This window comes from Vanessa atalanta, chromosome 13, assembly GCF_905147765.1.
Source record: "Vanessa atalanta chromosome 13, ilVanAtal1.2, whole genome shotgun sequence".
NCBI lineage: Eukaryota > Metazoa > Arthropoda > Insecta > Lepidoptera > Nymphalidae > Vanessa > Vanessa atalanta.
Window position 1 is genome coordinate 11,427,821 of NC_061883.1, and position 24,924 is coordinate 11,452,744.

A 24,924-nucleotide genomic window follows, 5' to 3' on the forward strand; every position below is an offset into this window, starting at 1 on the left:
AACCAATATCATATTGACATTTGTATTGTCAGTTTACAGCCTATTACATATTGTTTTAAACAATTTTTATAACTTTTCTAAAATTATTTTTATAGGAGATCTCCTTTTAATCGTATAGATTTCCGCACAGTGAGGTCTAATTAAATGACGGCACTTGTATATGACAGCATCATTTTCTATAGGTTATCTAGCGACTTTGTAACGTGTTTAAAGAAATACAATACTGGCCTTTACATTGTATTTGTTCCGGTGTTACATCAAGCGTAAATACCAAATTGTATAATCATAACCTGAAAAAATTATAAAAATAAATAGTTCGTTACGACAGGCTGCGAAACTCACAGTGTGGATAGCATAAGCTGTGAAGTTTGTTTCTAAGAAGTTTTTATAACGATGACATCTCAAAAATTGAATCTATAAATTGATTTCTCAAAAAACACAACCTAATAGTGTTTTACCTCAATTTTTTTTTCTTACGTATAATTTTACTATTAAATAAGTTTTGACTGATGGTATTTTTTTAATTATGCAAAACTTTATTTTGTATTTATGCTAATGTTATTTTTTTTTTCTGCAGGAATACACAACATGGCTGTTTATTCTGATAGCTGCTATAACACTGGCAACACCAGGTAAATTAAATAATACAATAATTACGATTTAAAAATTAACACTTCAATTGATCTAAGTTATTTGATTTCGATGCGATGCATTTCTAATAATAATCAGTTTGATTGTTTCACTTTATCGTTAGGACGGAGGTAATTTTTTTAATATGATTACTTTTTTGTTTGCATATAGTTTCGATTTTCAGTGATCCAGTGCAATTACCGACATGGCAGGTGAGGTTAGTGTTGAAAGGTGATTGGGGCGCATTGTTTAAAGTTTATATTGGACTACTCACGAGTCACGACCGTGTGGTTTGCCCATAACCCCATTTTATCTCTATAATGGAACTCTACACAAGTATTAAATATGTGTTAGCAATCAAAAGCTATCTGCGATGAATAAACTATGAGATTTCACAGAATATTACATTTTGAGTCTCGAAAAGGGAATTATATACGAGTTTACATTCTTATTGATATACGGACAATAACATAATAAAAAATGTCAATTGTGAGACAAAGGGATGTTTTCATAAAACTATTAACATGGTGATGAATGAAATACTATGTTACCTAAGTTTCGTAATTCAAACTTTAGAAATTACTGTCCAAAAATGTAATGCAAATCAGGAGTATATTCCCGTACCAAACATCCTGTTTGCGTAGTTATGTAATACATTGATTAATTAACGCTATATTTTAACAAATGCACTCAAAAATAACGAAGAAATATGAACTGAGTTATTTTCAGAAATAAATTATTTAATTTTAACAATCAGAACACATATTTCAATAGAGATGTTATAAAATATATTTATATATTTTTATTACTTAAATATTAAATTTTTAAATTGATACATACAAAATTTCATCCCTGTACTTAACGGTACTGATTTTTACAACGCTGTAATAAATAGAAGCTAAATTACCGATTTTCATATTCTTGTCTTGTCCTTTTAAACTTTTATCCCCATTTAAGTCCCTTAAGAGAAGAATTTAGAACATCTCTTTCTTAGTCCTTAACTAAATTTCTTAAGGAACTCCTATGCAAAATGTCATCTCGTTAGACCCACCGGTGTAGGGTGTGTGTTGTATGTTAGGCAGTCATTTAAAAATGTTATAAAGTAGATTAAAATACAATCTAATATGATAAACATTATATATTTGATTATTATTGAATTTCTTGTTTGATAATAGTATAATATATTAGTTCGAAAATATACTACACTAGCGTCTTCATTCAAATATTATATTAATCATTTATATGGACAAATATCGAATCTAGTTTTCCATAGTACAAATGCATTGTTTTAAACTGAGACAATTCCCTGCTATTGTTCGGAACACAAAGGAACAGAATGTAATCATGAATCACCATATACGGAATCCCCATACAAATGCATTTTGAAGTAAATTCACTATTTGTATGAGTGTAGTGTATTTTGTTTATTTAAAACGTCCACAGAGTAAGGTATGCGCAGAAGTGGCTTTAAGCTACGATATCATTTTAATGTTTATTTTTTGTAGAGAGAAGGGTCCAAGGTAATTTGTTAGATATTATTAGAATTCTAATTCGACGAAGAAATCAAAGAGGTTATTACTTGATATGTCTACTGGGCTGTTACCTACCAGGTAACAGCCACTCATCATATTATATTCTACCGCCAAGCAGCAACAATATTAAGTGTTGTTGTGTTCCGGTTTGAAGGGTGAATGAGCCAGGCACAAGGGACATAATTTCTTGGTACCCAAGGTTAGTAGCGCATCCGCAAAGTAAGGTTATAAATTTGCCTTCAAATTTCTTACCATCACATACCAGCACATTCGTTAGTCCACTTATCAATATTATTAATATATATACATATGTTCGTATGAGAATCGACGCTAATACGAACAATGGTCAGTAACATATATTCCTAGCTACCTTTTAAAATAATGTAAAAGATACCCAATTTTATCATTAATTTAAAGCTTGTTAATCGAAATAATATATATCAATGAATATATTTTCTCAAGAATATCCATTTTTTTTTAATATAATCAATTAAATACGATTTATAATCTGTTTCTGAAATCAGCAATTCGGTTCAGCTTTCCTGTTTCATTAGATTTTAAAGTAACGGTAGCAAGCTGATTTACTGATTTATGTATAATATATTTGTCGTCATGTCTGTAGTACCTACACTCATCCGTAATCTCAAAGGCCATTGCTCCGGGCCTGCACAATGCCTCATTGTGATCATCGACGTACAAACGGAAAAACCTTCGAGTTTTTTGCAGTTGTAAACCAAGAAAACGAAAGTTTGATTGTAGTATATTCTTGTATCGTTCGTTTTTTAAATAATATCATTCTTTAATATAAATTAATCGAACAGGATTTGCGTATACTTAATTTTTGATAATTAATCTTATGTCCCGTTCCTATAATTAAAAAATAGTTATTGTATAATTAACCGATTATTTGTGAGTTACAAATAATCGTTAGTCGTTAAAGTAATTCCTGGAAGTAGAAGTGTTATTATGAATAAGACATGAAATGTATACGATAAATGCGTAAACTTAGGAAACGGGTATATAGAGACGATTCTTAATAACGTCTCGTTCGTAGGTAGTCACCAACCAGCACAACTAGTAGTTTCTTAAATATGGTTCCAGCTATTCTCTACACTTTTGACGATATTATATACGATAAGGAGTGTTTTGTTCTACAATATTACTAATTAAAATACTTACTTTTAGTCTCTGAATGTCAGTTTTTTAAATACTTGCTTTACTTGCGGAAGATTTTATAGTGAGATTAAATAAATATATTGGGTATTCATTTTAATGTCTTCACTTTTTTATAAACATGATTAATAGATATTTTAAATAAAAAATATACCCTATTTATGAATAATTGAAATACAATCAAGTTGATACGTTAATTTTAAGATATCCTGTATGTTTAGGTACTTAAGTTGTAGTTTTTTGTTTAGTTTAGCTTCCTCAATGTATGTATGATCTTGTATAGAACTCGTTTAAGAGTTCTTCGTATATTTTACACGTTATTAAATGTACCATAGACAGTATACAGAGTAATGTCAAAAAAGTTAAGGATACTTTTATCTCTTTAAGTGATCTCTTCTAAGACTTACGTGGTTGATAGGAAAATAAAAAACGTGGATACGCATTACATACAACTATTCATATGATAAGGTAGCCAACTGCGCAACATACAAATGTTGGAAGTCAAATGAATAAGTGATTATAAATGCACTCTCTACTTTAGGTAGAGGCTCAATCTAATGGGACGCCAAATCAGACATGACAGGAAAGTGAAAAAAAAACTGATAACTTTTTATTAGATTGAATCGAATTTATGCAATGACCTTTAGAATTTACCTTATTTATAAATTAGGACCAATTAAGGGTCAACTGATGTTAAGTAGTAACCTTACAAATTGATCGCCAATGCACCGCTAAACTTGGGAAATAAGATGTCATGTCCCTTGTGCAAATAACAATACTACGAATTGGTGTTTGGCGATAGAATATGTGATGAGTGGGTGGTACAGATCCAGGTGGGCTGTCAAGAAGCCCTTACACCAAGTACATTACCTACAAAATAGCGTATTATTTATATACCATTTTCATTAAAATAATGATTTAATGATAGTATTTATAAGTCTTTGAATCACAAGCAACATTTATTTAAAGATAGCTTTCATTGTAGTATTAATTGTATTAATTTATGTTTATTTTTGTTTTAGCGCTCTCAAGTTCACCGCGCGTGGTGTGTTATTACACAAATTGGTCGGTATACCGGCCAGGAACTGCGAAGTTCAATCCTCAGAACATCAACCCTTATCTGTGCACCCATCTCGTGTACGCGTTCGGAGGCTTCACGAAGGACAACACGCTGAAACCTTTTGATAAATACCAGGACATTGAAAAAGGTAAGATGCGCTAATACTTTAATTAATTTAAAAAATAATATAGCATATAAGTATAATAATCATTTGTAAATTATAATCCAAATATAAAGTGATAGACTCACTCGTGTTAGCCAAAATAATAGATCAACTTAAAAGAGTCTTTACATACATTTTATTAGGGTCCATGGAATAAAGGAGTGGAATGCTAAGAATACGTGGTTAGCTTAAATATAAATATATTTTCGGCTGTTATGAGAACCATATTGACCAAGACTAAATCATTATACTCTCTTTTCATTATACACTTCATAAAAAATATATATATCAAAAACCTATCTTATTTAACAAAAAGTAATATCATTTATACGTACAGTTATCGTTCGTGTTCTATGCTTAGGCATCATTCATTCACAATTGCGTTACGGTTTCTGATATAATACAATTAACGCACAATAGTTAGTTTTTTTTTTAATATAAAACAATTTACAGAGTCATTGCCACACATCTCTCATCAGCTGGTAATGTATATAAACAAATATTATAAATACAATATAAACCCATCTTTGGTTAAGACTCACATATATTTCTACTAAGGTCAAAAATCTTGACGAGCATATGTCATATGCCAAGTTGACATCATTACCTAACTTAAACCACATTTGTGATATTTTAACCACGCAACCAAGCCCATGACACAATTACGATAAATACCAAGAGCGTTACTAAGTGGATACTTTGTGATCAATTTTCGTAGGCTTGCAACGGGACCGTTCAAAGCGTTAGCCTTAGCTCTTTAAATGGCGAAATCTTATTGGCTAGATAAGGTTTTAAATTCTGAAATGTTGGCGGTATTATAATAAAATATAAAACCTGAAGTAAAAATATCGAATTAACCACGTTTTTTTTGGTATCCATTTGAGTTGAGGCTGTTTTGAGTAAGTTTAACGTTGTACCCTACATAACGGTTTTAAGTACCCTTTATATGTGATCATTTTGTTTTGAATCTCAAGAAAAACAATCAATACGTCTTCTTCACGGCGGGATATAAACCTTCTCCTCCAAAGAGGCCTCCTTTACATAACAATTGGCAGTTACATATTTTTTATTGATCAATGTTGACTATACATCTTTTAAGACTTTAAATTAATTATACGAATTTTGTTAAATTTTCTCTTTGAATCCCAATATATTTCTTCTGGTCGAAAGGTATACTTCATAAATTATAATATCAAAACTCATTTAAAATGAGGATGGTGGCACAATAGCTATACACTATAACTCATTTAAATATTGAAACGTTGGTAGCATGTGTTAGAAATTTTATCAAACGGATGGGAGGAACGTCCTTACATTGTTTAAATAACAAACTCATCCTCATCAATTATAATATTATTCTATTAAAAGTTTAAAGTATTTTATCAATTGTTGAAACAACCGGTAAATTATAATTGATATTTCAAACAGAATCCTTTCGCTTTCAATTCTATAAACCTGCTCAATAGAAGTACGTATTTATAATAAGACTAGCTCAACCTGCGGCTTTATCCGCGCCAAATTTATAAAACACAAACTTCATGGTGGAGTTACATGAAATCCGTTCTTAGCGAAAGTCTACACCCAATAAGGAACCTACCTGCCAAATTTCTAGTCTGTGGGGGTTATAGTTTCTGAGACTTCGTGATTAATCACTGAGTGATATTTCGCTTTTATATATATAAGAATATTATTGAATTTTTATCGGTATAAATCTTATAATAATGATTTTAATAAATAATTGTTCAACCGTTTCTCCTCTTATCAATTTTATCGATTAATTATCTTGTTCCTGTTTCATTAATTTAAATGATAACCTAAAATTTAATTACATTAAGTACAGTCTAATATATATTAATTTGCGGAACTTTAGAAACGCATTTGTTTTCAAGGACTTGTCTTCGGGTAGACGTTTACAATACCGCTGAAATAATACAATTAATGAGTTATGTATGCTTAAAGTGTAATTTCTATGAGCTCTATAAGAGGAAAATAATAAAGTCGTATTCCTAAAATCGCACAGTTTCGGAGGCAGTTTAACTTTATCGTATAAAAATAGTGTCACGAAAATTATTATCTTTATTAGAATTTGTTTTAAGTAATATAAAAAAAATTAGCATTACTTTGAAAATGTTTATAAATATATCTGGACATTGGTGGCTCATTTTTATTAATTTTTCTCATATTTTAGTTGATTTTGCCTTCTGGTTACATGTTAACTTATAAATACTAATAAGCAGTATGTTTAATCAGGTGGTTACGCTAAGTTTACTGGACTGAAAACATATAACAAGAACTTGAAGACACTACTGGCTATTGGAGGCTGGAATGAAGGATCATCCCGCTTTTCTCCCATGGTTGCTGCTAAAGATAGAAGGAGGGAATTCGTCAGGAATGTTATTAAGGTAAATATCCATATTTATTGAAAACCTTACAAAAAACAACATTATTAGTAAGAATAATTTAATTTTTAATTTTAAATCTTTATTTTGTCAAAACTCATCTCGTGACGCATCTAGGTCCTTAAGAAGAACTGAACGTCCTTATGAACCATATTTATAACCTTTTATTTATATAGTTTAGATCTAACGTAATATTATCATTTATCTGCTGACTCCGCTATAGCTGCGTTGTGTATTTTGAAAGCTGGACGCAGGTTGTATGCACTTTCTCTTGTCATTAAGCGTTATTAAAGTGCAGCCGGATATCTGGTCGCGGCAGCTATTTACTTGTGAACGTACGCTGCTAAAATTCCTATTTCAATGGACTTTTTATTAAGTTTGTTCTTTAATAAATAAAAAAAAAAAAATATTGTTCAAAAAATTACCGAATAAAATAAGGGCAAATATAAAATAGCTTTCATGTGCGAATGTATAATTATCATAGCATATGCTATGATAATTATACATTATAACAATAACAATTCATCTCGTACTCGAGGTTGGCGAAAAATATCTAAGCAGCACGAATCTCACCAAACCACATTAAAGAAGCGTAGTGCAATGAACTCCAAACGCACTCCTAAAAAGGGGTTAAGGCCATTGTCTAGTATTTGAATATTAACTGGTTGTTCTTTTACTTTTTCAATTTACAAAGACTAAAAAGTAAAAAAACCTTGTGCCTTTTTAAAGTCGACTGTACATTAAGCTCGTGACTAAAAATGCCTATTTTCTTTCAGTTCCTGAGACAAAACCACTTCGACGGTCTCGATCTAGATTGGGAATATCCAGCTTTTAGAGATGGTGGTAAACCCAAGGACCGTGAAAACTATGCTAAGCTGGTGAAGGAACTGCGCGAGGAATTCGAACGAGAATCCGAAAAGACTGGGAAACCTCGTCTGCTACTGACGATGGCAGTACCAGCTGGAATCGAATATATCCTGAAGGGCTTCGATGTGAAGACTTTAAATAGGTGAGTGATGAGTCTTTTTTTTAAATTTATAGCTGAAAGTGTAATTTTGTACTTCGTGTAATTTTATTTTAAACTGAGATTTTATCAAATGTACTATAAAAATGATAGAGTGAATGACTAAAATAATAATAAATTTACAATGCGATATCGAAAGTAATATCTGTTATATCTATTATGAAATATCTTCATATTTATTAAAAAATAATATGAAATAAATTCTGAGTTTATGAGAATATACGAACGTGTGAACCCTATACATTTAAACTTATAACATTATTCATTGTTCCTAACGACTCTTTGTGCTGGAGACATGGACAGATAAAATACATTCTTTTGAATGAAATGAAATGAATGAATGAACGGAAATTAAAAGTACAAACAGATCAAAAATATTTTACGTCAAGTGTTATTCGATAATATACAAATAAATTATAAAGCTATAATTACAAAATAAATAGGCATTACTTTTTTTCTAACCATAAAACAAGACAGTTATAGTATAAATAAATACATTTTGATGTCTATTTATGTTAAACATGTAAATTTTCGAAACAAATGACTACGATTTGTTAAAACCATGGCATATCTTCAAGATCACATTATATAGGTTGCCCATTGACATCGGTTGCTAAAACGATGTGTGAATAAATAACGGTGACACGTTGCGCCACTTAGTGACATGCGTCTGCGCATGTTACTTAATTTTCTAATTCAATGTCATATTACTTAATATCAATCGCTTGGTGTGACTTACGATTACAAATTGATTGCTCACTCGTAAAACGTAACGTAAACCATCATTACTTATGTGTAATTATACGTTCTACGTCTACGTTTTACTATTGCAATGAATAATTCCAGAATAATTTTCAATTCAAACAAAAAAGAGTAAAAACACAAACGCGAGTGTTGGTATTCTGCTATTTTTATATATAATGTACAAATAGTACCAACTCATATTTACATTGAATTGTAACAAACATTTACTATTTTAGTATTATAATGACGTCACGGAGTTATTTTCGTTATAATTGTACGGAACTCTGTCAAACGCCTTGATTAAGTCATACGTAACTTAACTTAAAATAAGCTAATACAGTTTTTTTACATAAATAATGATGAAACATTAAAAATAAAATTGCATTTGAAGTTCTTACGATATCGAGCTTAAAATTATCTTTTTTTTTATTTTCAACGTTTTTATTAGATTGTAACTTGTGTGATTATTTATATATTAATTAAATTTAAAGTATATTTCTTAAAAATGGTATACAATTTTTTTAATTATTATGAGTATGTTCTGTAACCGAGTATTTAAAAAAAAAATACAAAACGTCTATAGTCTATGAATAAATCTTTCGGTCTGATATTGCGATGATAACTGAGTCATGATTACGAAGTTATACCAATGAGACAATGGCACCGTGAATACACAATCGTGAAATGCTAAAGCTGTAGGGTGACTATGTTTGTAGATAACCTTGAAACCGTTTTAAAGCGTTTCGTTATTTTGTATCATTTGAAATTATCTGTAAAAAACCCATAAGAACAGGTAAATATTTTATCATTGGTCAAAAACCCTCTCGCCTCTAGAAGAGGAAGTTTTGAAATTATTGCTGCCCGTTAATAATATGTCAAATCATTAAAGAGTAGTAATATTGTTTATGTCTTATTGCGGTTGTCTTTGATTAGGTGATGCTTAGTATCTATTACATTTGACAGTACTCCAGAAACGTATTTAAGAGTACGGTCTATAGTGAATTAATAGTTAAATAGACGAATATGTTAATAGTGATACACTGCCATTTATAAATTGTCTAAAACATTTTACTTTTGAAAATGTCGGACGCTTAGATATATTTTAATAATAGATATTTTATGATTTTTTATGTATTCGAGCTACTTTATGTCATTACGATACGATAAATGATATTCGAAGTAGGATTGAAATTGTCTATTATCAAAAATGCTAATAATATTTTAACGCTGTTAAAATAATATATCGTCAATTGTTCGATTGTATAGTTAATAATTTGTAATAAAACAAAATAAAATAAATCATACAATTCAAATATCTTCGCTAACCCGTACTAAACCTGATAAAATATATTTAAATAATTCTGATTTCGTTATCGTGGTATCACTAACGCTAATAGTTCAAAATGAAGCAAGATATTTAATTCGTCTCACCACGACGCTCTCTTTACAATGCAAATAATAGCATACACTAATTTTATACAATAGAGTAATTCGGATCAACGTTGTCAAATTTCGTTGTCTTTCCGTATGCCTTGTGAAATAATTAGGGGGTTTTCGAAATGACAAAATTAGATTGCAATTGTCAGATTATATTACAAAATACATATTATTTAGTTGTAATATAACAAAATCATCGTTTTGACAAATCGTCATGATCATTCGGCCAATCACTGCTTGTCCATGTAGCATATCAATGTCCATGGTACATGTAGTCCTCTTCCAAAGTATTTCTAAGCTCCCAGTTCTCCAGCTTCTGAATCCAGTGGGTTCCCAACGACTTAGTTGTTAAAGAATAACTTCAATCAACGTGAGAAAGTTGAAATAATCATTGCTCTGAGATTTGAACTTGAAATTTTACTTCGATGGATTAATCGTACGCTAAGAAAAAACAAAAAAAAACAATCGTTTCACAATTAAAACCTTTTTTTTTTTTAATTTGACTAGATTTTGAATAGTAAATTGAAACATATCCGCAATAAACGAAATATTCTATAAGGATTCAATTTTTGTTAATACGATCGCGCAGTAGGAATTTCAACAAAGTACCTTTATAGTAGGTATTGTAATTTTGTCACATTCAAATTCCATTCGACTTACGGGTAAACTTGTTAGGTTTGAGATGACATCATTCCAAGATCATATCACAAAGATTTGCTATTTGGAAATAAGTAACTACTAGTCAATATATATAGATATAACAATATCATTTTTGTTTTCATTCTAAGAATTATTTTTGTAACTCGTTTTTGTCTAGACTGTCCTTGTCAATGCAACAAGTTTGAGTCATCAATTAATTTAAATTACCTATTTATATTTACCATAATAATCTTGTATTATTTACTAATAACAGTGTGAAATAATTCTTATTACTATATATGACTCTATTAAACATTATAGCATAAATCCTAACAATAAATGGGCGATATGGCGTACTGTAGTAGCATGTAAGTATTATGTGTTATCATAAATACTAAGATATGTATTTAATTAGCGTAAATCTCATCGTATGCTTCATAGATTGACCTATAATTGTAAATTGAATATTTTCACGCCATTTCAATATAATAGGAAAAGTCGTGACACTACAAAATCTGCAATTAGTTCCGAAAACAAGTTCAATGCCGATTCTTTTTAAATTTTTCTAGTGATGTTAAATTTTTTTTTGAAATATTTGGGTTCTGAATGAGTTAAAATATTTGTGTAAAATTATCAATCTAACTAAAGTAAATAAATAATGGTACTATTAAATATTTCTTATAATAGTTTTTAATGTGTTATTAAAATTGTGTTGCTAAACGGCTATCTCAAACTGACAATCATTGATCAGCGATTGAAGACATTAAATCAAAATTTATATAATTGGTTGCTTCGTAGCTATCAGAAAAAGATCTAAAATATTGTCAGTTGTTAAATGGATCGTTTTGAATCTTCCATTACTTGTAGTTAGTTAGGTATAAATTGCTTAGAAGTAATTTATAAATAAGATAAAATAACTATCAACGCTGGACAAAGGATTGTTATACGCATCCTGAATGGATTATTATATAAAGTGAAGGCGTGAGCTTCACAATCAGGTTTTAGTGGATTTTTTAGACTCATGGTGCAGGTCCGAATAACGAATACATAGATTTCGGTTAAGTTATGTTCTATCCGCTAATCTGTCACCCTTATATTCATTCAAGATGGAATAAGCCTCCGCTTTTGTTAAGCCAGTATTAAACATTTACAGGCTGTTCCTTTTTTTCATGGCTATCGACTCTTCAAAATAAGAAGACACCAAATGATCTTCCAATTTACTAGACCATTAAATCATTGATAATAAAGTATGTATAGCTATAAGTCAATGCAAATTTAATTTGTAGGCTCATCAGAACATGCGGCAGTCATTCGTGTCCCGTATATGGACAATGTAGGTAGTTGGAGAATTATAATGGCAGTTCGAAGCTTCCTTTTAGGCCTTGACCTTTGAAGATATAAGTATCCAAGAACCATTTACTTGTATACTTCTTAATGATACTTCAATTGTTATTGAAACTTAAATTTTACTTTATCACAAGGGTGTAAAGTTCAAAATTATTGGAATTTGAGGTTTATTGTACGAACATATTTTATGCTTTATTCCGTTTGCTAGAAGGTCGAAAATCATTTAAAGATTTATAATTCCCACGCATGTTTTACAGATCATTAATAGTAAATGTTTTTTATACCGTACTAAAATGAGATAAATGTGAAGAGTCGTTATTTTCTTGGAATGCAGAGTATCCTTTCCGAGGTGTTATTTTAATGAACGTGAATCTTACATCATAACATTTCCTTAACAAAAAGTGTTTAAAACAACATTAATTACGATTAATTAAAATTTATTGAGACTCTAATTTATTTATTACTTACGATACGCAAAAAAACTTAGATACCGCTTAACACTTTCGCTTTTTATGCAATATAAAAAAAACTTGCAAATAAAATTTATAATGACATTAACAGATCATTAATATTATAGTACAAATATCACATATTACTTATGAATACACTTCTTCAAATTTGTTTCATTCAAAAATTAAATATAACAGCAATGTACATTACAATAAAACTGATCGAAAGGTGTTCGCTTAAGTGCAATGGTAAGAAACATAATTAGGGAACCAAAATAATATCTCGGATGAGAATTCCTCACATGTGTACACGCTGTATCTGCGCTAAAACAGCCTGATGAAATAAGCCCGAAACTTCTCCTTAAGAGGATAGAAGCCTTTTTATTTTTGTCGCATCCCTCACTATCAATGAAAGTAACTTGCATTGCGGAAGGGGCGCCGCCAACCAGCCCTTCGATTTATCGGATATCGAGTATGGCACTTACCACTTTGATAGATCTCCGCCTGTAGTTGCTGTCGGTGTAGGTCACTGAAGCCCACCGGCCTCTTACCAATTGATACCACAGAATACACTCTCTAAAACAACCCATTCCGGCAAGTACTAGCGTTAGTTTCAATGAGACAACGCATCTATCCAAATGTAGGATATTAAAGGGCTAACAGCCCTTGAATACATAAATATATTTTATAGTAATATCATAATGCGTACTGTTTTTTTAGTTCCCTTATATTATATATATTAAGTTTAACTGAATGTAAGTACCTTGTCGACAATTTATACATGTTGAAGAATTTTATCATTAATTATTTTCAGATACTTGGACTGGATGAACCTCCTAACCTATGATTATCATTCCGCATTCGAGCCCGCCGTCAACCACCATGCGCCGTTGTACCCTCTTGAAGAACCGAACGAGTACAGTGTAGATAACGAACTCAATATTGTAAGTTATTATTTTTATTTGTTACTATAATATCTAGTAGACAGGCTAGATTATAGCCCCTTCTTTACTCTTTTATTGATGAATAAGATACTTTACCACTAATCAAAACAATAATCTACAAAAAAAATACTACAAATATAGTTTCTTGGATAAGATTTACAATAAGACTACGATTCCTTGACATATTACACTCTACATTCTCTGATTATGTCGTACAGCTGGCAACAAAAAACTTTCACAAATCCTCAGATTTTTATTTGATACCATGGATTTGTATACCATTTAATTTGAATGATTTCAATTTTGTAAGATGTGTTCTAGTTATCTATTCTATAAAACTAAAATAAATATATTACTTATCGTAGATTATGATGATAATAACTCGTTGGAAAAGAAAGTCAACAGTGCAAAAAAGCTTTATAATTTTAGTGTGATCAATAAAAGTAAATCTTGCTATCCTAGGATTACACCATTAAATTTTATCTCGAAAATGGTGCGGATGCTGACAAACTTGTGCTCGGAATCCCAACATATGGACGTTCGTATACGCTCTTCAATGCTGATGCAGTCGAGATAGGCTCGCCTGCTGACGGGCCTGGGGAACAGGGAGACGCTACCAGGGAGAAGGGATACTTGGCATACTACGAGGTAAAATTTGTCTTTCTAAATACACCACTTAGAGCAAAACACTTAGCATAATTTTTAATTCTTCGTCTATATCATAAATGGCATCTTGTCTTATTAAGCAACCTAAAAAATAAATAAAAATAATAGTTTATAATCCTATTATTTATTTTTGTTATCAATTGTGTTCTTTGTATAGATTTTTACTTTTTAAAATGACAACTAACAATAATTTCATATCCCAGATTTGTGAAGCACTCAAACCGAAAAACAAGAAACGTGCAATAGCGTCTGATGAAGAATATGAAGAAGATTCGTCGTCAGAAGAAGAAGAAGAAGAAGAAGAAGATTGGACCGTTATGTATCCAAACAAGAATGCAATGGGTCCCGTAGCTTACAAAGGCAACCAATGGGTCGGCTACGATGATATTGACATTGTAAAGAAGAAAGCGGAATACGTCGCTGAAAATGGACTTGGAGGTTTGTTTTTATTTTAAAGTTAGATAAAAATACATGTAATGGATCTGGGCTTAAAATACGTTGAGGTTTTTGTCGTCTTCAATTTATTAGCTTAGCTACATCAGATATAGTTAAGAACGCTAATAAGCATTTATATTGGATTTCGTTAATTCCAATTATTTATATATTATTAAAAGGATTTGAGACAATTTGCCAACAACACTAAGCGTTTTATATTAGATTTTTGTGGGTAAACATTAATTCTTTTTACTAACATTTAATTACACTACAGTACTTTATTTACGTAATATTTATTTATTTATCCAGGTATAATGTTTTGGTCGATCGACAACGACGATTTCCGAGGTACCTGCCACGGGAAACCCTACCCGCTGATCGAGGCTGCCAAAGAGGCATATGTCTCAAAGCTCGGGTAAGTTATGTGCTTACCATCATGTAGATACGAATTACAGATTGTTCCTGGTATGGAGGCTGGTCACATAAAGGCTGACACTAAAAATAGGTCCATAAATAAAGATGAAATCGTACTATTTTCTCGTCTGATTTGGTGATAGCAGATGAATTAATCTGAGGATTTCCATTGCAATGTCAATGAGCAGCTCACGTCATCACGATCGTCATATTTAAATTTACTGATTTTATCATTTAAGTTTATAAATATTGACGATTTTTTTATAAATATACGAATTTTACAAATATGACTCTTTAATTTTTCAATCATCTTTTGTAATCTCGATATATATTTTTCTAGATCGACAGACAGGCAGTTAACTGTAAAGGAGAAACCCAAACAATCGAGAGCTGGTGGTCGCAGAAGAAACCGCCCGAAGTCCAGTTCTACAACCACTACCACAACTACCACTACTACTACACCAAAGCCAACCAAGTAATGAATATTTCGTATAGATTAAAAGCAATAGTAAAACCAAAGCTTTAGGTTGAGATGTTCTAGTTTTATGTTATAAAAATAATATTAAAAATAAACGGGAAACAGATTTTTTTATATATGTATTTATTTCAATTCATTGAATGTTATATACTTCACAAAATATACCGTAATTTATATAATTTATAGGTATATAAATATTCTATTCTAATACATTTTAATAGCTAAGTAATCAATATGACTAAATTAACAATTGACATATAAATAATCAAGAATAATATACAAATGAAAAAATTAATTGAATATTTTTTAGGAGCAATAAACGTAAAAGCGCTAGTACTTCGATAAGTACGACTCCAAGTTGGAACATCATCACCCCGGAACCACCCACCACTCCTGATGCAGGCTCAGGTAGGATAAAATATTCAAATTAATACCTACCGACCACTATATTCTATCTATAGTTTATATGTTTATTATAATTTTTCTTTAAATCTAAACACTAACAAAACAGAAAGCTCATATTTAAGCATCAATGTATTTCGGTTTCAGACTTCAAATGTAAAGACGAAGGGTTCTTCCAACATCCTCGGGATTGCAAGAAGTACTTCTGGTGTCTTGACTCCGGACCATCAGATCTCGGCATCGTGGCTCATCAGTTTACTTGCCCATCTGGTTAGATTTGGTTAATCTTAGTTTTTATTTTTACAATTACGATTCTCCTTAATACTACATAAAATACGCCATACTAATACAAACGATACCCAATAGTAATTAATAGTAATAAGTTTTATAACGTAAAACGTAATATTTCGACAGAAGTTGATATTAATAACCTAAATTTCATATATGTAGTATATATTCTATGTGTCGCGTAGGTTATCCAATGGATTAGGTTCTATCTGTATTTTGATCTTAGTAAAACTCTATTATCGATACTGAAATAATATTTAATGATTGGCGCTTTTCACTTTTCTAGCCGTAATCTCAGCTAATTTTTTTTTTTTTCATTATTATTAACTGATTATTGGTTTCCTAAGTACAATCTCAGTCAATGGTTTTTTTGTTTAAGATAATGCTATACGATGAGAAGAACTTTCTGAGATAGTTTATATTACTAAAACCTTAATCGATTTTTTAATAAATAGTAGATATTATAATATTGTTGTATACCACAGGCCTTTACTTCAACAAGGCGGCTGACTCATGCGATTTTGCCCGAAACGTTCTCTGCAAGAAACCAACCGCCACCACGAAGGCAATCACCAAACCAACCACAGCAAAGACAACTGTATCTACAACAACGACTACAACAACCACAACTACCACAAGACGACCCATTCGGTTGACGTCCAGGAGTTCTTTGCTGTTCAGGACCTCATCGACTACAACTACAACACCCGAACCTGAGGTAACTAAACCATCACAAATCATGACAATATGCGAGTTTTCTAAAATAAGTAAAGCTGTAAACTCATATACTGATAATCGGGAAGCGTTATGCCTGTAGTTACTTTTTCAAGTACCTCGTATACACTAGAAAATACTAATTCAACAATCAATAATGTAAACCTTTATTAGTATAAAAATAACGTACTCGCGAAAATATATTAGCACGTGAGGTTTCCAAAAGATTCTTGGTGTAGTTTTTAAATATAAAATAATTAATTTTGAGTATATATAAAAATATAAATCCCTGAGTCAGTTAAAGCACACATTGTAATTACATTTATAGTTAAGCGAGGAAGACGAAGAGGAAGAAGAAGTTGGTACTGATGAAGCAGCCGACATAGAAGCTGAAGATCCAAAAGTCATCAAAGAATTGATCGATCTCATCAAGAAAGTTGGTATGTACATTTGAATTCTAGTAACAATATTTCTGTCTTTCTCTATCACTTCAAAATTACAGTTTTCTAATAATACAATAGCCAAGATGGCCCAATGGTTATAACGCGAGCATCTTAACCGATGATTGCGGGTTCAAAACCAAGCAGCACTGAATTTCCAGTTTATAATTCATCTCGTGCTCGGCGGTGAATAAAAACATCTCGTGAGGAAACCTGCATATATCTAATTTCAACGAAATTCCACCACATTTTGTATCCACCAACCCGCATTGGAGCACCGTGGGATATGCTCCAAGCCTTCTCTTCAAAGGGAGAGGAGGCCTTAGCCCAGCAGTAGGAAATTTACATGCTGTATTATTAATGATACTTAAATATAAATAGCAACTTAAAAAAGTTACAAGTTCTTGGACTGAATCATGTCATAATATAATATTTATTCGATTGATCAGGTGGAGTTGAGCAGTTGGAGAAGCAACTCAAATTGTCAGAGACGCCGGGCGCCACTGTCACCGTGCCGCCGTCCGCCATCAACACCAAACTTTACCAGCGTGTTCTCGAGAGGACCAGGGGCAGGAACAAGTGAGTGGAACTAATATGAACAGAGCTTCGGTACCAGTTCGACATTAATAATTTAATTAATACGTGCCACATAACATCCGAATATTTTTTGTAGGATTTTTAAATTTTAATTATATATCAATAAGATAATTAATAGTTTTTATTTAAATCGAATATGTTCAAAAAAACAATCTTTTGATTGATCTTTATGGTTTATATGGAAAAGAGAGATATTTTAGCTAACTTTGAAGAAACGAAATTTATCGAAAAAAACTGTAAATAATTTAAATAAATATATACTGCCTACACTTAAAATATTTTTTTTAAATTTTAATATAAATCATTTGACTCAAATTTGCGAAAATGCGAACACGTATATTACATAGAATAACACAGTTAAAATAAGGTATTTAGTATTGTGAATAATTGATTTCTATTTAAAATTTGCCACTAATTAGAAACACAATTATTTTATCAGGTACGGCGACAACAGCATCACGGAAAACCCCGTTCAGAACAGTCGTCGCGGTCCACAAAACGCCGGAATCGAACCGTCATCTGATACAAACAAATTGCTCAGAAAGGAAAGGCCACAGTGAGTTTTTTAATATCTTAGAATACTTAATATATATAATTTTGTACTGCATATATGTCTATAGATTTATAAGATTTTTCTTGTAATATAATTTTATCAAAGTATCAAAATTTAATTAGATAAAGATTTTTTGATTTAATATCGTGAAAATCCCATGTAACTAAAACGCTCTGATTTTACACAGATACGTTACGATTAACCGTTCGAGACCTACGATCTCGTCGACGACACCATTATCAGGAGAAAGCGAGGAAGAGGAAGAAGAGGAGTCAGAAGAAGTTCCACAAATTTCCAGAACGAGAGTCCAACAAAGGACGGATTATGATACCCCAGTCGGAACAACGGCCAAACCACTTCAATATGTAAATATTCGAAGATCGAGACCAACCACTGCAGCGACAGAGGCACCTGATGACTCTAGGTTAGAAATACTTATTATGTATTATTGTAAGACTAAACTCTTTTCGTGCTGTAAATTATTTACGATTAGGAATTCCAAGCCACGCCACTCTACTAAAATGATTGAACTCGCTTATTTATGTAGATATGATTTCATTTAAAAGAAAGGATGAATGTAACAAGAAGCTGGAGAAGCGCATGCTATTTGATTTGACCAATGAGCGTGCGCGGTGGTCGAGTTGGCAGTAAGATGGAAAAAACTCATTTTCTCAGGCATAAAGTTAATGTTTTTTTTCTAAGGGGAGATGTCAGATGTTACACATCATATACAACTTCTGTAAGGCTTGCTCGTTTTTTGATAGTTATAAAGACAACGACTTACATTAAGTGCAAAAGGCAATATTTTGTTATTTTAATTTTTACTGATATTTAGTAAACTAATTGTGATTTAAATTTACCAGAAATGCTTTGTTCGAACGAGTTGAGCCATACGTGGCCGTTGCTGAGTCACCCAATTCACTGGACATAGCTAGCTCGCGTCGCGAAAATACTCCCGAATATGTTACTATACGTAGAACACGGCCAACCGCAGAAACTACTACTCTCAAGTAAGTAATTATAAATTTATTATTTAATTGGAAAAATTAAAGTAAAAAAAAAAAACAAAATTGTAAATAAAAGCACAAGTATCAATTTTATACTTAAAAATAACATTATATATTTTTAGGCATCAAGAATCAGAAGAGGAGGAAGAATCCCAAGAGACAGCATTAGAAAGAGAAATTAGTTCGCAATCGGTACAACCGCAATACACTTCTGTTGTCAGAACAAGATCAACCACTCTTCTTCCTCTTGAAGAACCGAGTAGTCCTGAACCGACCACAATCCTATCTGTTCAAATATCATCCTTATTAAACGAACCGAGTTCTGAAGAGGTAGAAAATCCACCTGAAACTTCGTCTACTATTACTCAAACAACGGAGTTACCTGAACCGGAAACAATAACTACTTCGACAACGACTATAACAACCACACCCACGACAACGACTAGTACCACAACACCATCTCCATCTACTTTATCAACAAGAGTTCCTTTGTTGAGACGCCGAGGATCTACTACACCCACCACAACAGCAGTCCCCATATCTACAACTCAGGTAAGTTCTAGGAATTATTCATTTATCCGTAGACGTAGACCATTATCTCAACCCAACGAGATTTCAGAATCAAATGAATTAATCGAAAATGTAAGAAAAATCAGGTCAACTACTCCTGACAGTCGAGAAGTTGATGGAGTAAAAACCGACGGTAATAGCGGTCTCATTAAAAGGTTTAGGAGTAGGTTACAAACTTCACGTAATAGTGATTCGATCCCTGCAGCCGCATCGTTGGTACCAAGAGGTGATTTTCGGCCACAATTGACCAAAGATGAAGTACTGTCGTTAACACCAATTGATGTAGATAGTTCAGAAATTCAAGAAAATGATGAAGCTAATTTGGAGAGCACTGTTAAATTCCGTGGCAGAGCTCCAACAACTATTGCTGATAAAGCTGAAGATAGTGAAATGTCTGCAGCTACTATAGATGAGAGGCGACCAAGTGTTTTTCCAAGAGGAAGAGGTAAATTTCCTTCTTTTACAACACAGGCTATTGGAAAATCTGTTACAACAGAGTCTCCTTTAAGCCGAAGACGGCCTTCTTTTGCGAGATTTACTCCTCGTCCCTTCGCGAGAACTATTTCCACAACAACTATACCTGAAAATAATTTAGAAAATGAAACTGAGTCGGTAACTCAGAGAACACGATCTAGATTGTCATTTGCAAGAGCAAGGACGCAGTCGTCAGTATCACCGCCTATATTTCAAGCTAGGAAATTACCATTCCCTTCTCGACAATCAACGGCTAAAACGAGATTATTTTCTCAGAATGATGATGAAGAGATAGATAACAAAAATGATGATATCACTTTATCAGAAACCGCAATAGAGGAAAATGAACATGATGGAACAGTGGATGAAGATACACGAAAGAAATCAAATACATCACAGGAAAGGTTAGAAATTATACCTTCTGATGAATCTAGTTCGGATAAAAACGGAAAAAGAAAGTTTAGAGTTATTCGAAGGCGACCAACACCATCCACATCTGAGGTGCCTTTATCTGATGCAGAAACTACAACAGCTGTAACACGAATTCGCAAAATTATAAGAAAAAAATTAAAGCCAGTCGATGAAGATTCTGAAACAGTGACAAGATCAGGTTTAATTAATGCTGGATTTAAAGATCCACCAAAAGATGTAGTTAATTATGGAGAAAAAACTCGAACAACTACTATTTCTGTGCCATCAATTGATGAATACAGAACTACCACAGAAATTGATGAAAGCTTAGAACAAATAACTGAATTATTTAAGGAAGTTGTAACTGATCCACCCAGACAACAAATTCAAACTGAAAACTTTATTAAAAAACAAGACATGAAGTCACTCAAAAAGGATGAAAATAAAGAAATGGAAGAAACAACTGTTACTTCGGAACAAGAAGAAAAACCAGAAATCGTTCTTAATACTGAAGAAATGAAATTAAGTTTATCAGATAATAAGGAAACAACTTTAATAAAAGAGGAAACGGAAAATATGGAAACAAACACTGAAGGTGATTCTACGTCTATTGACAATAATAATCAAATGGCACAAAGAAATGAATCTAACTTAGAAAGCGTTACAACGACAGGAAATATCACACGTAAAATTGTTGACGAAGAAACATCTACTACTGAATTATCAGTCACTGAAACTGAAACGCTAATTGAGACTACTACGACGAGCACAACACAGTTAACATCACCCTCCCCAAGATCAAGATTGCCATACAGACCACCTAAAAGATTGTTTACGTCTACAACTGAGTCTACGCCATCCAGTAGTAGAACGTTTAGTCGAAAATATAATCCTGGAGCGTACACCAGTCCTTCTACTGTTGAAAGGCCAGGTTTCTTTAGTAGAGGAACTACCAAACGGCCCTTGTTTTCCAGGACATTTACCAGAAGAACCTTTCCCACAGCAAGAACAACACCTAAATACCAATTAGAAGATGAAGAAGAGTATTCGGATGAAGAGATTCTGGAAGAAGAACCAGAAAATCCTTTTGTATTTGTTCCACCTAGTCAACTTTTCACAAGAAAACCTGATTCAGAAGAATATGACGATGACTTAGACGAAGAAGAAGAAACATATAATGAAGAAGATGACGTAAAAGAAGCACCCGAAGAAGAAATTTATGAAGATGAAGAACCACCAGTAACATTTAAGCCTTCGTCGAAAAGACCACAATTTAAACCTAAAATTATAAATTCAAATACTTTTAGAACTTCTACGTCTACTACAGAAATTCCTCGACGTTTAGTTGGGAACAATCAAAACAAAACAACTGTTTACAATAGATTTGGAGGTAATAAACCAGTAAATGATACTAAAAAACGCGTTCAAAACGTACCACCTGGTTACAATGTACCTAAATCAATCCAAAATGTTAATAAGAAAAATTCAACTAAGCAATTGCTTAAGACGACAAAGGCGGTAGTAATAGAAACAACGATCACTTCCGTTATCAAGGAAAATGAACAGACAACAACTGAAAGCGATGATTACCTTTATATGACCGAATCAAGCACCTCAATTCCTTTAGAAACTTCATCCTCAAATGACACCGAAAATGAAACTGTGACTACTTTAATGGAAATAGATAACAGTACTGACGATTATTTGGAATTCACTACAAATTACCCAAGTACTCAAGATTCAGAAATAATCAACCAAACAGATATAGAAATAGACACTGAAACTTTAGTTGATACGCCTACTACAAGAAAAGTTGAAAGTATATATGAAACTACAACTGGCGAACCTGAAACCACAAGTCAAATATCACCAGTTTCACCTATAGTAAAAACTCAATTCAATAAATTATTTTCAATAAGTAGAGTCGTTGAAGTATCTTCAAAACTTGATAAACACAGATTAAATAAAAACAATCAAACTACTCTGATCGAAGAAGGTAAAGTAATGGTAGAAAAAAAACCGACGGTGGATAAAATTGGCGAAGTTAGTAGATACAGTCTCATTAAAATAGTGGAAGATGAAATTCCAATTTACTTAACTAAGCTCGGGCATGTTTATCCAGTAGATAATCCTCCAGATAATCCTATTCGAATTGATGAAGCGCGTAACGCAAGAGCATTAGTGGACTACTCAGATATTCCAAAAGAAAACCTTATCGCTTCTGAGAGTATGAATGAAGGTTATAGACATATTAATACAGTACCTGAACATATAAAGTATTTAGAAAAAGGCCACGTGGAGCATATATCAGATGATGATTTCTTAAGCTACGTAAATGATGACAAAAAGGCTGAAAAATTCGAAGATGATCCACCATATAATTCAAACTGGCAATTTGTTCCTGCCGCTTATGAAAATGAAAAAATCAAACTGATTAAGTCTGCGAAGAGTTTTGACGTCGTAACACCTCGTTTAATGTTGACAGACCCATCAACATTGCCTTTAGAAGCCTTATTTCAAACGGAAAATCCAATCATGGCGAAAAAAGTTACTGACGATAACGATAATCAGCCATTTGTAGTATATTCCGCACCTGTACCCACCCAAGAAGAAGAAGCTAACCTTCTAAAAATAAAAATAATTAAACCACAAATGAGTCGAAATATCGTAACTTTTGCTAGAGGTAAAGAATTAAAAGGACCTACTGCTAATGAGGAATCTACAGTTAAATATCCCATTAGTATATCTATTTTAAAACAGTCTCCTCAAATTACACATTTTAACGATACAATGTTGTCTGCAATAAACAAACCATCTAAAGTCAGTACAACATCCCAAGCCACAACGACTACTTTAAAAACAACGATAGTTTCAACAGAAAATATCAGGACGAGTCCTATTGTAGAACTATTGACTACAACCGAAGCAATATCAGAACAAATTAAGGGAGACAAAATAACAGAAATTCCTGTTTCAACATTAACAACTCCTACTGAAATACCAGAAACTACAGAAATTACAGAAACTATCACAGAAGAGACAACCACATTTAAGATATCTCCATTAGATGCTAAAAGAGCAAAATACGGTCTTCCAAGGAGACCTATAAAGCCCGCCAATCTCACTAAATTGAATTCGGTGACACGTACCACGGCTAAAATAAATATAACACCAAGAACCGTTCAAAGGAATAACAAAACCTCTGGTTTTAGTCCAAGTATATCACGTTTCTCAGGAAACAGGGCACAAAACGTACCCGTGGATATAAGAAAAAAAGCTACCACGCCTAAAGTAGCAAAAACCTATACTACAGAGTCACCCCGATCAACAACTGAAAGGAAATTGTATGTAAAGCCAATAAGACCGCTGCGGCCTTCGTTCGTGCCGAAACGATTTACGACGTTACCACCTACACTGGCTGGAGACGCTTAAAACTTATCGAAAATATGAATTATTTGCAGAAGCCAAAATATTAATTAGTTTCGACGTTTAAAATCTGTATATTTAGTTGGGTTGGTATAGTTGGTTAAGAAATGAAATGCTACTTTAAACTTCGATTTTTTAGAACCTCAATACTTCTTTAAACAGAATAGATTTTTCTTTTACTTTTTTTTTTTTTAATTAATCGATTGAAGTTTTGTGTGGTGTTAGATATTTTCCTTGTAAAAAATCCTAAGAAATCGTTATTTTCTTACCGCATTTCATTTGCAATGGGTGTGCTTGTATATATAGATGTATCATCAGTTTCAGTATAGTCATGTTATAAAGATCCATAGCTTTAATTTAGATATTTATGAGAGATGAAAGTTTTTACCAAAAATGTATATTTTATTCTTAGTTCGTTTTGGTATAAAAGCTTTCGCGCACAAATTGTCATAGGTTATGATTAGTTTAAACTTATTTAATGATTCATAATTAACTAATATTTTACGTT

At 32.1% G+C, this 24,924-nt stretch overlaps 1 protein-coding gene across 2 annotated transcripts in view; it reads left to right on the forward strand.

Annotated features, from left to right (window-relative positions):
- LOC125068115 (flocculation protein FLO11) overlaps window positions 1-24,924 on the forward strand; it is a 93,472-nt gene that overhangs the window by 37,589 nt on the left and 30,959 nt on the right. For both annotated transcript variants that reach the window (XM_047677128.1, XM_047677129.1), the window contains exons 2-19: window positions 578-632; window positions 4,358-4,543; window positions 6,809-6,960; window positions 7,734-7,966; window positions 13,412-13,541; window positions 14,004-14,189; window positions 14,411-14,645; window positions 14,952-15,057; window positions 15,397-15,531; window positions 15,845-15,942; window positions 16,084-16,206; window positions 16,710-16,942; window positions 17,267-17,378; window positions 17,828-17,957; window positions 18,415-18,531; window positions 18,716-18,952; window positions 19,392-19,538; window positions 19,658-20,087. In XM_047677128.1, coding sequence (XP_047533084.1) covers window positions 578-632; window positions 4,358-4,543; window positions 6,809-6,960; window positions 7,734-7,966; window positions 13,412-13,541; window positions 14,004-14,189; window positions 14,411-14,645; window positions 14,952-15,057; window positions 15,397-15,531; window positions 15,845-15,942; window positions 16,084-16,206; window positions 16,710-16,942; window positions 17,267-17,378; window positions 17,828-17,957; window positions 18,415-18,531; window positions 18,716-18,952; window positions 19,392-19,538; window positions 19,658-20,087 — 3,045 coding nt within the window. The remainder of the gene's footprint in view (window positions 1-577; window positions 633-4,357; window positions 4,544-6,808; window positions 6,961-7,733; window positions 7,967-13,411; window positions 13,542-14,003; window positions 14,190-14,410; window positions 14,646-14,951; window positions 15,058-15,396; window positions 15,532-15,844; window positions 15,943-16,083; window positions 16,207-16,709; window positions 16,943-17,266; window positions 17,379-17,827; window positions 17,958-18,414; window positions 18,532-18,715; window positions 18,953-19,391; window positions 19,539-19,657; window positions 20,088-24,924) is intronic.